Source organism: Pseudoliparis swirei, chromosome 24 (assembly GCF_029220125.1).
Source record: "Pseudoliparis swirei isolate HS2019 ecotype Mariana Trench chromosome 24, NWPU_hadal_v1, whole genome shotgun sequence".
Classification (NCBI taxonomy): domain Eukaryota; kingdom Metazoa; phylum Chordata; class Actinopteri; order Perciformes; family Liparidae; genus Pseudoliparis; species Pseudoliparis swirei.
The window spans coordinates 20,161,878-20,179,196 of NC_079411.1; the positions used below are offsets into that span (position 1 = coordinate 20,161,878).

Sequence of the window (17,319 nt, forward strand, 5' to 3'; positions counted from 1 at the left end):
TAATATCTGAGAATGACATCGTGAAATGGTCCAGCAGGCTGATTGGTGGGTCCCAGCTGAGCCCAGAGTACCTGTATATGAGACGGTTACACCGGCTAGCCAGCTCCATCTTAAAGGATGACTCACACCTTTTGTACAGGGAGTCTCAGCTCCTTCCCTCCAGACGGAGGTATTTAGTACCAAAGTGCAGAACAAAGCGATATAGGAACAGCCTTGTTTCAGCAGCCATCATTACGGTGAACACATTTTTAATGTTGATTGTAATATTTTCAAGATAAATGCCTCACTTCACATTGCAAACCAAGTCTACCTCCGGGTACCAATAAAGTAACCTGAACCTTACATTTGATAATGCTTTATTTCTGCGTCTGTCATTTCCTAAAAGATGTCTTGGAAAGAACTAACAAGTAACTTGGTAATAATGATCAGATAATAATGATAATGGCTTAATGTCAGTACAGAGGGCGTCATCCGGCATATGTTACTGTTGCTGCATTAAAACATAACATTGTTGGCAGCTTCTGGAAGCAGATGTGTGACTTTGACTCATCTGTACACAGGTGGGCAAACATCTCTTCACATGTGCGAGTCGAGATATAATTGCCTCGAGATTAAATTGATATTTCCAGGGAACCTGTAAAAGGAAGCGTTACCACAAATGGACTTAAAGAAGCTGATCCTGAGTAAGAAGGCCCGTCGGTGGAACGTCTTACCCAGATGTGCTGCAGGTCTTTGCTGTTCACTGGATACAGAACACAGTTGGTTCCCACCAGTTTCACGGCACACTCGATGTCAATGTTGGTCACGATACCACACTGGTTGTCCTGGAATGCAACAAATACAAGTTCAGTGTATTATCACGTACGTTACCGTCACAGCTGCAGTATCCTGGCTATTGCTTCTTCTTTTTTTTACGTTTCCGAGTCACTGGGTTGATGCTTTGTGAACACCACAACGCTTTATTTTAGCCAAAAGAAAAAAAGTGTTTTATTCTGGTGTATTGCTTTCACAGAGAAAGCCGACTCTTGGCAGATCGTCAGCGTCGACCTGCGATGATATTCCAGTCATGTCTGATGCAGCAAATGGAACAGAGCGGTGAACAGTGACACGACTAACAAAGAGAGAGAGAGAGAGTGAGAGTTGATTGAAAGACAGCTAGAAAGTCAGAATGATGGAGGTGAAGTAAAAAGAGAGAGTGATTGTAAAAAAGTATCTTCTCACTTACATTAGAATTATTTCTTCGCACAATGTCTCTGATGACGATGGATCGATCTTCAAGTTTCAGCTGAAAAAGAAGGACACGAGTTTAGAAAATGGAGGCCAACACAGCTGGGTGAACGACATCATTTTCTCGTGATGACTGCAGAAGAGAACTCTTCACATCAATGACCTCGTGACGAACTCTGGAGAAGAACTTTGAAATGAAACCAACTCCACATAGACGAGGCTGTGACTTGTGAAGACCGCAATATGCACAGTCAGCAGAGCTGTAACGCCCCCGGAGAGCCGATCTAATTACTGTGTCATCCAGACAGAGAGACGCATTTCACCGAGCCGGCTGGCGTGAGCTTCTAGTGTGAGAACACCGTCACCATCAATTATGAATCCAAACATTGAAATAAAAATAGGGCTTGTGAAACGACGTGGTTTTACAACGACGGAACCGACAGCTTGACGGACAGATGGCGGCAGCACGGCGATGAGCAAGAACTACGAGCCCGGAGAGACTCGGGTTAGAAAACAGGAGCCGCTGTGGGCTAAACTTGGCACCAGCTCAGCTCCCAGTCGCAGTGGGAAACCCTGTTCCCGTGAGCCGAGTCACTATGCCGGTTATAATAGCCCTGAATTAAAATGGTGTTGGTGGGGCGTTGTCGCCTGAAGATGATTAAATAGGATCCAGCAAGGCCGTGAGATTGGAGGATCATCATTTTATCCTTCGTCGCAACAACCTCCGGGTAAACATAAAACCTCTGCTATTACATTACAAAGAAATCAACCTGAACTTGCCAGGTAGATATTTCTTTGTTATTATTTTGTCACATACATTAGGGATGAGGTTTAAGTGGCCAAACCATGTGATGAAAGGGCGACCCCCCCCCTGAGCAACAGCCGCCGCTTTAATCACGTCGCAATGCGTTTTGGAAAAAGGTGCGTTGACTCGTTTTGCCACTGGCCTCTCCGCGGCCTCCCTGAAGTGAACGATGGTCAACTGAACCATCTCCATGACAACCGAGCACACTTCCCCCACTGATGAACGATATGAAGTTTGTTTAACTACCGTTTCAGGAATTAACTTTCATGATCAACAAAAAAAAGCTATACAAATATTTTGTTTTCAGAATTTGCTCAGAAAGCCCAACTAAATGCTACTCGAGTAAAACAACCATCCAAACCCATGAATCAGCACGGCGGCCCTGCCTTCCTCCTCATCCTTCATCTGTATTACCTCTAGAAAGGAGGGAAGAGGATGATGAAGGCACCCCGACTACTTAACTTGACCTACTTGACATTAAGACAGAACTTCACACCACAGCGTTGCTTCTCCAACAATGAGTCAGGCACAAAATGGAGCCACGGGTCTAAGCCTCTCATGCCATCGGACAAAATGGTGCGAGGGTATAATGTGATTTTATGAACTGCTGGATTAATCCTTCCAAAAGGACAGCTCAAAGTTTTAGGAAGCACTCAGCAATACAGCACAGACAATCAGCCAACATTTGCTCCTCTATGATCCATTTACTACTCAGGGCAAGTGGCTGCTGCTCTCTATCCCTCACGGCCGCTGCAGCTCCTCGGCCTCCGTGATCTACACAAGTGTGGAAGAAAACAACAAGAACGAAATGGAAAAATGCTTAAAAAGAGCCGAGGACAGCAAAACAGTGTGTGGGTGTTTTATTTAAAAACATAAACGTGGTGAAGGTTACTTTTGGGGCTTCGCATTACACTGACAATTTGTACCTATAATGTATAATCTTGAGACATAATCAATAATGTATATACCGATACATGTGTAGACAGTTAGAAGTGGGTCTGGTCTGCAGACTGTACGTGAAAGGTGGGCGTCGTCACCGTGATGTCCCCCATTGGCTTGTGGTCTGTGGGCATTTTGATTTTGTTTGCAACCAGAAGTGACATGAGAGGGTGGAGCCAAGTACGACCGATCGCTGAATGAGACATTTTTGGACGACCAAAACATTACAAATAACTTTCATGATCTGAACACACACAAAAACACAGACAATGCCGTGCCGTGGTAGTGACCAGTCAATCACAAGGTAGCCCCGCCTTTAAGCATACTGTGCTTTATCATCTATTTGACTTTTGAACGGACCATAATTTACAAAAATGTACTTTATGCTTGAATGAAGAAGACTTAAAATTAGCAATTGAGACCATAAACTCATGTTTAAAGAGGAGTTGCTCCCTGCTGCTGATAGAAATGCAGATTCAAAGCACTTCCTCATTGGTTTCACATTTTGGTTTCCCATTTTAGATCGCTTTAAAAACCGGGTAACTTTCAAACCACAACTGAACAGACAAAAGAAAACCACCTGCAGAAACTGAAACGTCGACTGAAACTGTAAAACATAAAATTGTGGATTTTTGACTTTGTCAACGACAGAGCTGAGAAAGCATCAACAAACTGACAAAAATGCCAAATCAGCTAATTCTAATGCGTTCCAATGTTACAGACGCTGATCTAAATGATGACACCACAGGTCTGTGTGTCAGAAAGTGAAGAAAAATAAAAACACATTTTAAAGGCTCGTCTCATAGGCACCAAGCTACAGCACGAGCTGCTCTACTGGCAGTGAGTTCACAGCACAGTGGCAGCAACCCGCCGGCCAGAGCCTCCGAGCTTAGAGACAGTAGAGGAGGAGAAAGCAATTAGGAGTAAAGAGAGCAGATACATTACAAACAGCGGCCTGCTGCATGTTGAGTAATGACTGGAGGGAGAGTTGTTATCTTTGGATACGTTGCTGCATTTCCTGTTCACTTGGTTGAACTTGTTGAGTGCAGTCAGCGCCGCCGCTAGTTATAATAATTATAATGCCGATATTATTTCAGTCTAGAAATATTAGGCTCCTTTTCGGCATGTATATCACTGTATATCACAAAACAGGCATAACAAGAGATATATTTAATCGCTCAGCCCCCCCCCCCCCTGAAATCTCCGCCCCCGCCATCCTGTAACTTTCTCTATCGCGCCAGATTACAGCAGAAGTAATTTAAGGTCCCTTTTCTTAAAGAGCACGTCTTTGTTCTTTTATTAAACAAACTAAACAGCCGTCTGTTATTGATCGTCTCTACACAGCAGCATGTCATTTCTGTCTCTACGTGTCGCGTTAACACTTCTCGGCTCTCCGTCTCGCGCGCCGCAGAGCTCCGATGCCGGCGTGTCTGCGCACACAAGTGAGCACACTCCCACTAGCCGGCAGAGAGCGTTGAATATGTCGCGTGAAAAACAAACCGCTATATCTGCATTTTTTTTTAAACGCTCCCACAGTGGAGAAGATGGAACAAGTCGCTGACCCTAACCCAACAAGGAGCCTGCTGGCTGCCATTGCCCTCACAGTCCCAGTCAGCAGTGTCTAAGATATCAGCTTTCACTTTTAAAGCCGAACAGTTTATGTATTTGCAGGTCAAGACAAACATCCGCAACAGGCTGCAAGGAGACCATCTTGCTGCCTGCGGATTTCAATTAATGGGCCAGATGTTTCTGACTCTCCTTATCAAGAGGCTCTGGAACTCTTCTTTGAAAAGCACCGAAAAATCCACTGCAGTGACAAAACGTGCACCCTTTGTGGTGGTCATGAAAATAAATGAACACCAACATGTTTCAAGTGTTTGTGTCGGTCGGGGAGGGAGGATAATGCCATCTCACCGTTTCATCGTGTTATGACGGAGAAGAAAAGACATATTTTAGGGAGATGATGTTGGAGAAAATCATATAACCTAGGTTGAACTCCTTAGAGTTAGCCAGCATAAACAATTATGTAACTTGCTCATTGATTATCTATCAGATGTTTCCTGGAAGCAGACTATGATCCCTGGTTTTCTAGTGCGGTTGGGTCACGGTCACCTTGATCCAACCGGAGTGAATCATGTGCCTGGTTTTCCAACAATTGATCCGATTGGTTAAAAGGTCTGATGAGAGGGCTAACTTTACACTACAAATATGTGCTAAATATTCTAGAAAGACGGATTTGTTGAACTTGGTGAATGTTGCCTTGTGCTCAATGAAATGTAGTCTTGAGTGTGCATGCTACTGTTAGCCAGCAGTCCACTTTAGATGATGTGGAACAGTGTGATTGGCCGATTGACATCCAATCAATAAAGTTCAGATGATAAACAAAATCCCAAAGCTGGGAAAATAGAGGATTTAGATACTACATTTCTGATCATTAACCTAAATAATTATTGACCAATGTATATATATATATTTTTTTTAAATAATTGTACCGTTGATTGTAGCTTTTATCTGTTGGGGGTAATTTAGATTTAGACTAACCCTCAATCTTACATACTATATAACTAACTTTCTACATAGGTCTATATCTTATAATGTGTGTATCCTTCATTTCATACTTACTGAAGTTAGAATAGTTTTAAGAAGGTAGTAAATATAGTAAAAACAAATATGGGAGCACGTTAAAAGTCAGTGGTAAAATCATTGCTTTCCTGCCGGGTCAGTGTTACAGCAAGTTTGAATGAGTTGAGAAACAACTTTAACTGACAGTTAGCCGGTCTAACTGGACCAGTGGTTCTCAAACCTTTTCTGTCACGTTTATGTCCGCGTTCTTTGAACTTGTGTAATAGGTTAAGTTCTCAATAAAGATCTTTCTGCATTTCCTCCTGCGCCCTTCCTGTAGTACCACTGCGGCCCACAAGAGGGGAACAGTTTGAGAACCACTGGACTAGACTAACCAAAATAAGCTTGCCGTATTGCTTTACGAAACGCGTCCCAGGGTACTCAACTGTTTAACTTAATGAAAAGGGAATTAGGAAGAGTCGTCGACATGCAATTTGTTCAGGGTTAAGTAAACATGTGTGCATGTTTTGGTTAAGGATGTGGCACATTTATGTGTCAATGCGTTTTCATTGTTAATTGTTTACGCTTTAGTTTCACACCATTGGAGAGAAAACTTGGCTTTTATTTTTATTATAAAAACCACAATGTCACAAACGATGCCTTCTAAAAGAAACAGGCAGGGTCCTGTGACTTTGTGATGTGTTTAGAGGTCAAGCTAATGCCAGATCACAGTGACTGAAGGTCATCACTTTGTGTGCAGGGGGGGCTTCTCGACCTCCCTCGTGCCACATGAAGCTGCACCTTGAAAGTTGTTTGTTTGGCACACTCATAGACGGTATAATCACACCACTGATTTATGCATTTATTCGACGACATGTTTGGCTTCAGATACGAGCCGACTTAGTAAAGTGTGTATGGCACTAATTAAAACCGGTTCCCCTTCTCATTTCTCCTGCATATGGAGGCGCAGACATTCACCGCATCACCACAAACACGTACTGCAGAAACCTAGACAGCCTGGTTACAACACACCAGCTGACTGTTGCTATGGCTCGTGCGGTGACGATAAGAAGTGAGGCGGGAAGGTGGCGGTGGACCCAGACGACAAAAGAAAGAAACGCTCACTTGCACGAATGCATAAATGTGGGAGTGTCCGTTTGTACGTGGCTCTGAATAGAAGACGACCTTGGCTGCCTCTCCATCCAGATGAATGGGGGGGCCAGATTGATGACGGGGATCAATGGAGGACAGCTTTTGCTTTGACTTGCCGGCCTAATTAACACAAGTCATTATTTAGGTGCCCTACGAGGAAGAGGAAGAGCAGGAAAAAGTGACAGTGCAGAGGACTGCGGCTCGTGGCCACGCCCGTCCTCCACTCCTGGCTATCTCGTCTTTCAGCTTGACCTCCGCAACAGCATCGGATCCACAAAACCCAAGGTGGAGTGAAACAAACACAGGTTGTCGTAGTAACAGGTGCACATACCGTATTTCTCACCACAAACACACCTGAAATCCCACACACAGATTCTGTTAGATCTTGAACCGTGAGGACGACGGTGCAGTCGTCACACCTCAGCACTTTGAGTTTAATGTAATTCCATGTCTCCACGAGTGGGTGAACAGACTCTCATGGAGCCATATCCTATATTCTGTTGAGCAAAGAGTAAATCCGAAGCTTAAAAGATGCAACATTCGTTATATTCAGAGCACAGCAGCACACAACTATCGTCTATGTAAAGATTTAGAGGATCGATGTGAGCCACAGTGTCCTCTGCACTGCTCTCATGCAGCGGTCACAGCTGAGCGTTGCCCTCACGTGAACACGGTTAGCTCCGTTTGATGCTTTTGTTGTGACTGGGTCTGTGGTTAGCAGGCCCGTCATTCAATCACAGGGTTGGCGGTTTAATCCCCGCCCTAGTCGATGTGTTGAGCGAGACACGTAACCCTGAACTGCTCCCTGTAGGTGTGTCTAAGGTGTTTGAATGTAATGATTGTAAGTCGCTTTGGATAAAAGCGTCAGCGAAATGTAATGTTGTAGTTGGTGCTCTTAGCGCCGTTAGCAGCGAGGCGCCAGCTCAGTTGTCACCATGTTGAGGTAATCGAAACGCTCCCAATCTCACATACTATGACTTGAAAATCAACAACAAAAAGTATCTGAACATTACTGCAGAATAATCCACTTCTCTGCCGTCCATCAGTTTGCTCACCGTGGTCCACACATCCAAAGGATACATGTGTACTTCATTACTCACTTACAAATCTCTCAGGGCATTGTGCGTTGGTTTGTGCATGTTAGAGCTCCAAACTGACGTCCCACTGGTCAGGGGAACTGCTTAGTCACAACTTCCTCATTGGCCAACATGATGCTGCACTTCTTCAACTAAATAAAGCGTCCGTCACACTTGACAGTGACCTAATGTAGCAAGGACAGAGATCTTTATGAAATAAGCCTAATGTCTCGCTATAGAGATCTTTATGAAATAAGCCTCATTTCCATCTGAATTTTACGAAAAGTATAACATAAAATTAATCTGCTTAAATGGGATGAGGCAAAAAACTAAATCAACGGCGAGGCCTTGCAACCTTGGTTGAGATGGCAATAAACAATTGAATCTTCGGATCAACCCTCACGCCCCGATGCCTTCTCCTCGCTGCTGCTGGACAGTGCTGTCTGACACAAGTGTGTGTATTTCAGATGCAGGAAGGGTGCACAGCTCTATTCAAACAAGAGCAGATACAGGGCCTTTCACCCACAGAGACTAATAGCACACGGCATCTATTATAGAACGATCTTCTTACGCTGTAGTTTCACCGATGAAGGGAAAAAGGAACGAAAACAGGAAGAAAATATAAGATACAGAAAGGGGGGGGGCACACTAAGGGAAAAAGGACACAGATAAGTGTACATTAGAGGAAGGAAGAGAAATCAGTGTCAACAAGCGGAACATTAAAGGGAAAGACCGTCACACAGAGAATATAAGATGGAGACAGAGTGAAAGATGAGGATGAAACGGCGATGAGGAAACAAATGGAGAAAGTCGGTAGGGGGCCGAAAGATGGCTAAGAGGAGGAGGGTGCGAGGAGTGGTGGGGCCTGGGTGTGTCGGGGAGGGGGGGGGGAGAAATTGAAGACGAGCAGTGAACGAGGCACAGAGGAGGCGGCTGCCAGCCCAACAAGTGGGGGATCGAGACAGATCCCGGGAGAGACAGAAGGAGGGAGGGAACAAGAAAAGTGAGAGCCAGAAATAGACACTAGCACAGGAAAAAGAGAAGGAGAGAGAGAGAGAGAGAGAGAGAATAAGACATAACTGGGCAGTGACACTACTGCAGAGGGGAAAAGGGGAGGATGAGAAGATGAGAGAAAGAGAGAGAGAAATAAAAGATGGGATGAAAGAGGGATGGTGGGATTGATGCGGCTCGGTAAGTCACTTCAGAGTGTGTGTGTGTGTGTGTGTGTGTGTGTGTGTGGTCTATGCAGAGAAAGAGGATCATATGAGATCCATTATCTCAGGGCAGGAGCTGGACGGCCAGTCAGCAGCCCATTACGTCAACATTCTCCAACACTGGACGCGGAGGGAGGAGAGGAAGGAGGTTAACGCAAAGGGGAGGAGGTGAACAGGAGGGTTTAGGAGGGGAGAGAAGGACTGGGGGAGGGGGAGAAAGCAGGATAAGAAAGAAGGGGGGAGGAGATGATGAGGCTGGAAAAAGACAAACCTAAAAAAGGGTGGGGACTCTGGACGGTCATGTTGTGTCCGTGTCAGATTTCCTGTAAATACAAGCTGCTGACATCATCCCCCAAGCTGCAACAAGAAGCGGTGCCCCTGGGAAATTAGTTTTGCAAGCTTGGATTTGTCGGACATGATGCTGCAGATGTGCATCAATCAACACGGGCAGCCAACACGGCGTGAAGTCCACAGTCAACAGCCCAAAAACATCCAGGGACCAATCATGAGTTTCACACATTAAGGAGATCAAATAAAGACAGGATGAACCATAAACTAGACCTCGGTGTAGAAATGTACTTTAATGCCTTTCAGCCACTAAAAAAGGGCTTTCTGGAAAAAGCCCCGTTAGACGGCAATTCATTTTAGCCATGTAAACACTTCCTGTGACCGTTCCTTAAGTCTTCCATCAGATCGGACACAACGCCGCACCCGAGCTCCTTTTCTTGCGTTTGTGCGATGACAAAATCTGGTTGTGTGCGTGTGTGTGTGCTCAGAACCCTAACTATGGCTCTGCCCTCCATAGCGCTGTTGGGTGGGCCTTGGCAGCGGCTCCTTGGCCCAGATTACACAAACGCCTGCCAGCCTACCTCGAGCACCTGCAGGCGGCTCGTGAACGAACGGCGCTGTAGGATTGCACCCTTGGGCGTGGGCGAGGCAAACCTGGCGCGGAATGCACAGCTTTAACTATCCGTGGGTGGCTCGTTGTCATTTGCTTATTTGTTAGCTACATATAGCGGCAATATCTATATTAAGTGGAGATTAAGAGCTACAGGATAATGATACACATTTATATTGTAATTAAAGGCCATTGTTTATTCATGGTAATATTGTTAGAATTTATTGTGGTACTTTTAGGCAGATGCCTGCAAAGTAATGAGAACAGTGTCTGTGATGGCGAGCGGGGCGCGGACAGAAGCAGAAGGACATCTGTGTGGTAAAGTCACGTGGATGCAGTTGAGCAGCCAGCCCTGTCAGGACAGCGCTGTGCGTGTTCTGAGGGTCAGGCGGGGTGCGACCAGACTTTGGTCGTCGGATGGACGGGAGCAAGGCCAGCTCGAGGACGGAGCAGCCAGCCCCTACAACGCTCTCCCTTGATCTCAACCCTTGGCTTTTTAGCAAAAGATTTATTATCAGCAGATAAAACTCTGAAAACGGGAAAACGGACCATTTCACTGTTACAAGAGAAATAAAGTCATGTTGATTTGGTTTTAGCTCACACAAAAGGTTTGACCCCAGTGCAAAAAAAGTACAAAAGTAATAGATGGTTGCAGTTACAATCCGACTAGCTGAGGAGGGGGCGTCGCTAAAATAAAAAAGGCATCAGAACAATAAAAAGGGTCACGATAAGAGCAACCCCATGAGTCTCCTTGTTCACTTCATAAAGCATTCGCATCAATAGATTTTCTTCAAAGATTTTATATTTTTTATGCAATCAAATACAATCAACTGTTCATGACTTCCTGTGTAATTTGGATGACTACAAAACATCAATCTTTCCATGAGTTTCCAACTGAGTCCGCAGGGTCATGGACCCGCAAGAGGCCACGTAGAATTTATTAAACACTGATAACGACGGCGTCCAGGAAAGGTCAGCTTTGGGTCAGCACCACAGTGCTGCCAACTTGTGGGTTTCACACTGGGATGAAACCGTTTTGCTGCTCTGCCTCAGACAGCGAGCCAGAGGAGGCGGGCAATTTGAAAACGGCTCAGAGAGCAGGAGGTGGGACCGCTTCAAGGTTTAAAACCCCGATCATTACCACCAATCGCCATCTGGTACCTAGAACGGACGTCTGTCTAATTACACTCCAGTTCAGATTTGTATTTACTTACTGAACCTAATCTTATAGTTTTAAATCATATGGTGACATTTTTAATTCAATACATTTTTTTGTCCCATCAACTTCTTTTACTCGATTCACCAAGTCTCTCTCTCTCTGCAGTAGTCAGCATTCGGTCCTGCCACGCCCTCCCGGTCGTCTGACCACACCTGCACCCTCCTCGTACTGCACCTGCTCAAGAGGGCCCAAACTACCATGCATGCCAGGAGTTACCGTGCAACACATGTGGGGGTCTTCGAATAGCAGCGGTTAGCGTTTCAGTTGCCAAATGATCGACGGATTCCGGGACATCCTCAGACACGCGGCACACTGACGTTTCCTCCGATAGCTACCTGCTGCTGCAGTGCACTTCTGTCCTTGGATGGAAATTCCAAGGTTGTGCTGCAATAACAGGGCTCCGTGTGTTTGGTAACGCAGCATGGGGAACGTGACAAGGCGTGTGTTATGAAGAAAATTAGTTATCTTATCTTCTCTAAACACATTAGGTTTAGAATTTGTGTAAATCTATGAGTAAAATAAATAACTAAATGAGCACCCTTAGAAGAAAAAAGAAAAATCACTGAAAATGAGCATCAAAATCACCAGTGAGGAAAAAGAATGTACTTCTAAAAATCGGGTGCCATGGCAACCAAAGCCCTGCGATGCACAAAAGCACAATAAATCCTTCACTACACGTGCTGCGCTGCATGTCAAGTTCATCAACTCCTCTCGCTTTTAATATACTGCAAATGCACCACAGGGGGGGAGAAGACAAGGGGATCACTCGGTGCCATCACTTTGGAGCCTTTCAGGCAACGACAAGAAGTCGCCATGTTGCTGACTGACTCGCGGGGAAACAACAAGCAGTGCGGCTGACAACACCGAGGAGTCCCCGTTCATACCGGCACTGAGATGCGTATCTAAGCCCCATTTCTTCCTCTGGAGCTACTCATTAAGATTTCATAGGGTGCAAAATGAATGTGATGTGTGAAGTTGTAGGCTCAGCATTTTGGGATCAAGCTACAATACGTTTTGCACATTAGATACTGATACACACCGGATTTCTATTCTGTACCGTCCAAATATTTGGACAAAATGTATTTTGATGAGAGACCGTTTGAAAGATTTAAACCAATACGAGTGACTTTGCTGATAGCAGGGTTTTAAAAATGGCCTCCATCGATCGAATGAAAGCTTTCAAAAACACAACAGTGAGCTACACAGAAAACTAGATTAAACAAACGATTATTCTCTCAGTTTGCCGAATCATCATCTTGATTGTGAAAGCATCACGTTACTTATAGCTGCTCATTAACCAACATTTTTCATTGAGGGTCCGAACTGAGGAGTCATTCGATATTACATGGAAACTTTTTCTGCGACACATTTTGAAGATTACCCCGTGCACCGGCCATCGTTCCAAGTTGGTCACACATCTTTTAGACGTGGTTGCCTCAGCACGGATAAATCCAGTGAAAGGCCCGGGTTGTTATTACATACAAAGGCAACGTTAGAAGTGCGTCTGTTCAAAAATCCTTCTGGTGCCAGGGAGACATAAAGACAATAAAAGGAAGAAATGTTTTACTCAATGCATTGATTTTAAGGACATCAGAATTGAGCAACAAAGAAAAGATTAGAGCACGCATCGGGGAACATTTAGAATTTGCACTTAACTGCGGCTGCTTTGCTCCCAACCTTCAGAGTCCTGGTTTTGCTGTAAAAATGTATCGGACAAAAGGAGTTTGTCGGATACCTTCTCAGTTTTCCCCGCCACTGATTGCTCCCGAGAGAAAACGTTTTAACCCAATAGAAGCCAAACTTTTTTTAGAAATATAACTTGAAGATGTCCAACTTTGTATACTGCAGGAAGTCATCATAAATTATTGATCGGATTTGCGCTCGCAGGACACGCGCAACCAGGACGGAGCCCGCTGAGAGGGCTCGTGGTGTATGCAGATAACCGAACGAGAAACCAACAACAAGCCGACATAAAAACAAAAACAGAACCGGCGAGGACACACACGATGTGACACAGCAGGGGCAGTCTATGCGTTGTGTGGACATCGGCGTCATTGTTTAGCCGAGGCTTTGTTGTGACAGAGGGTTCAATGACAATCACGCCAGAACTTTACTCATTTAAAGAGACAAAGCGAGGCAACAGCGGGCTCTCAAATAGGTTTCCTTCTGGTCTCATCCCGGCTCTCCAAAACAAGTATGTAAGAGCCATTTCCAGATCAGTCCTCATTTAAACCGTGTTTTTTTTCTCAACAAAGCCCTGGAGAATACAGATGATGGCAGATTTCTCCATTTCTTTTCTAATTACGTACAATATTTGGTTGAAGAATTAAAAAAAAAAATGTAAACGCTCTAACACTGGGTGTGATGCTAACTGAAACATCCACGGACAACAGATGTACACCCGTCTGTGTCTATGAGGAGGCCCGAGGCAATCGCCCTAAAAACATGACACTGCCTTTTGAGACAGTCTTAATTATTGATGCCCGTCATGTTCGTTTAAAAAATAAATAATCAAAGTTGCTGAGACTGCACCGGCCAAAGAGCTCCATCTGAAGATCCAGGAGGCAGGAAACCCTCTGAAACAGTAACACCATTTCATTTTTACAGTCCAAATTTTAAGGGGCTTCTTTTGGTTTTACTCAGTTACCTCAATAACTAGCAGGCTTAGCACCTAAAATAAACTACCACTGTCACCTGCAAGTATTCAAGAAAACCTCACTGGTTCCAGCTCACTAAATGGGAATATTTGCTGGACCTGCTTATTAATATAACAATAATAAGTTGCAGCTCTAGATAATCTAAAAGTACACAATTGGGACATATTGAATACATTATATGGAGAAGGAACTGCAACGAATTATTGAAATGTAATCTTCAAATGTCTTGTTTTTTTAACTTGTCCCTGAAGAGGACAAGCCAGTCTCATTTGAAATATGATGCATGGGCGTTTTAGGTGAAAAACTGAGAAAAGATGGAAAGAAAGAGTGGCTGTTCTTACAGTGTTTGACGACGTTTGGTTTCTGGCCAAGTCACACCCTGAAGAGGAACTACACGGAGTCATGGACGAGATACTCGACAGGAGAAAGGTTCCTCGCGGGGTGCTGCACCTGCTAGTAACCTATTCGTGTGCGTTTGATGTAATTAGCGGCTGGACCCGTCAGGTGGACCGAACCCCAGCTGAGCGGCATGAGCTACATTGCTAGCTAGCGTGTGTGTGTGTGTGTGTGTGTGTGTGCGTGAACGCTAGCTAGCTCGCGAGCCAGGTGGTGCGTTTGAGACAGATGGGTGAAGTGAACCTCGCCTCCTGCTCCAAAAAAAGAAAGAAGCCCAACAGGCAGCTGGAAACCGTCCCTACGGCGGGAAAGGAGAGCCTCGGTGTTAACAGTTAACACGTAAGCTAGCTGTCGACGTTATGTGGTACCTTTGTCTCCTTGACGTCCTGCTTCCCTCCTTCAGGGTACCACTGGACGCGGACGAATCCCTGACAGAGAGGCCGACTCGGGGTGTCCACGGGGCTCTCGGTGTCCGAGCCACACGGGACTCGTCCTCCTCCTCCTCCGTCGCCACCTCCTCCTCCGCCTCTCCCTCCGCCATCGTCGATGTCCGAGTCCGAGTTAAAATCCTCCTCGCCGTGGATCATCCGGACGAGGCCAAACCGGACCGAGCTGCGATACCGCCCGGAGACCAGGTCGTGGGAGAAGAGCAGCCGTTGGGAGCCGTCCGTCGTGGGGGACAGAGCCATGGATGGAGGCTCCGAGCCCGGGCTGGCTAGGGGATAGAGGCCCGGGGTCGGGGATGCTGCTGCGTCCGTTGTGGCCGCCGCATCCGATGCTACGGGCTCCGCCATCGCTGCTGTTGTCAGGGAGTAATGCGAGAGCGCGAGGATGACAGTGGAATGAAAAAAAATTAACCTGGAAGCGGCAAAACACGTGTTTACGTCGCCACGGAGAGCTGCGTAACTAGCGCAGTGTGGCGCGTCATCACGCAGTATCCCCTCTCACCAGTGGGCGGTGCTGTGAGCCTCAATCTGCGATGCAGCTTTTCATGACGTTTTGGATGTGGTTCTTCAAGTTTTTCCAGAATATAAATGGATTTTTTTTTTTTCATACTTTTATTCAGAACTAACAACGAATATACGTACCTGAATGAAGAGTTGTTGGGCAGGTCCCCTGAATATATATAAAAATAAATGTTTAAAACAAATTTAACAGAACAATATATTTGTATTCGTTTTATTGTTATATCGTATTACATGACATGTGATCTGTTTAAATATTTATTAGCACTCATAGTTTATGTGTTTATTTGCCCGGCGATGTTTGTTGATGTTGTGAAACAAAGGGGAAGGATACAAATAAAAAAATTGAGGAGCGGTGTTAGTGAAAGGGTGGGAGCTTCAAGGGAAAATCCACCCCAAAAAACAAATAAAGTTATTCTCCGCCTTTTGTTTGTTTGTAGCTATAACACTTATAGCTAGAATCACACAGGAGGAGGGGAAGGGGATGGAGATCAAAGTTAATAATGATATAAATTATTATTCAACTTATCCATGTCAAATTGTATTTTATCCTATATTTTAGTTGTAGTGGTTTGGTATATTTCTGTATTGTAATATATTATATGTTGCGTATTCTATATATTCTGTTGAAATATCTATTCTGGTGTTATGTTTATATATCTTTTAACTATACTGTTTTAAAGGAATACATTCTTCACATTTAGAGAGGCTTAAAACATCAAGTCACATCTTCATTCACATTCTCTGATTTATAAAGAGAAACAATGGGGCAATTTAATCTTTGACTTCATGTCCTACACACTGACTGTTGACATTGACAGCTAAAATATGTAACAATGAACAGAAAGGTGACAATTGAAAGACAGTTCGACAATTTATTGTTAAATCTCAGTTAATTTCTTAACAGTTTTTGTAATATATATGTTAGACCCCAACCAAACTCAATAATGCTCTGAATTACTGAGGGCAACATGCTGGGAGTCCTGATAAAACCTTGATCCCGAGATAAGTTTGAACCTCTAATATCCTAAAATATAAAAGGGCGTGCCTGGAAAAGCTTCGCCCACTCTAAGCTCGATGTTTATCTGGAGATGGAGATTACTTTCAGCCTTGTGACCCTCACAGGGAGTTCACCTGCTCGCAGTGGTGGGCCGTCAGGGCCAGCAAGGCCTTCTCTGCTGGCCTAAACATCATCAGAATATAATTTTTTTTAAATATATCTCCCCACAAATATGTATTAAATTATTCCCCAGAGTAAGAGTTATACTCTTTATTTCATAGCTTTCCTCTTGGTTGCACTGCTTCCAGTCCCAGGTTGAGATTTGGAGGGCTGGTCTTTATGTTAGATCTTTTATCCAATCATATTCAGCCATCATGTGTTGCCAGGGGTCTAAAATCTGCCCTCAGGCCTTCAGAATCAACAGTGCGGGCGCTTGTAGCTTAAAGTGAATGGAAATGAAAATTTAGGGTCAACCAATCAGCTTTAGAGTTGGCGATTGTAGGCCTGCTAGAGGAGCCAGCTAGCAGGCGTAGTGCGTGCACGTCTTTTGATTGGATTACCAATATTGAGAGGCGGGTTCTATGGGCAGGTAAATGCAGAACCTCAGAACTAGGAAACTGAATTTGATAAATAAAACGAATTAATTCGCGTCCTACTAAGCTGGTTTTTCAACCCAGAATGGCGGAAGGAGAAGAAGATATCGATTTGGTCGAGGATATAATTATAACGCCATTCTCAAGACGAACTTTAAGACCGACGCTGACGCTACAAAGCCCGTCACAGGCGGGAAAGAGGTGCATACATACACACTATATCTTCTCACTTTTTCCATGTATACACAGAGTTTTCACAAAATGTTTAATCATGGACATTTGGTTTAAAGTCCTGGAAAGGTCCTGGTCAGCATGTGTGTGAACCCGTCACAAACAGAACTCACAGCGGTTACTCGCGTGAGTTTACGAGCCCGACTGTTTGTGGTTTAACCCCGTCATACGCGTCGTTGAGGGGGCGTGGTTTATCTCCGTTACTTTGCTCCGTTGAAAAATATTTTCCGCCATCCGCCACGGAATAATTAACCAATTTTTCTACGTTATACTTCTTGTGGAAATGCCACACACGTCGTAACATCTAGCGCCCCGGTGTGAATGACTTCCGCATCCAGTGTCACGAGAGCAGCAGCAGCCAATTAGATCCAACAGCGGAGCAGCT

General features: G+C 44.7%; 1 protein-coding gene across 1 annotated transcript in view; it reads right to left on the reverse strand.

Moving 5' to 3' along the window:
• ube2o (ubiquitin-conjugating enzyme E2O) overlaps positions 1-15,691 on the reverse strand; it is a 28,415-nt gene extending 12,724 nt beyond the window's left edge. Inside the window, exons 1-3 of the mRNA XM_056409323.1 lie at positions 14,514-15,691; positions 1,226-1,285; positions 714-824 (exon numbers count right to left, since the gene is read on the reverse strand). Of these exons, the coding sequence (XP_056265298.1) occupies positions 714-824; positions 1,226-1,285; positions 14,514-14,939 (597 nt within the window). The 5' untranslated portion in view covers positions 14,940-15,691. The remainder of the gene's footprint in view (positions 1-713; positions 825-1,225; positions 1,286-14,513) is intronic.
• Between the last annotated feature and the right edge of the window lie 1,628 nt (positions 15,692-17,319).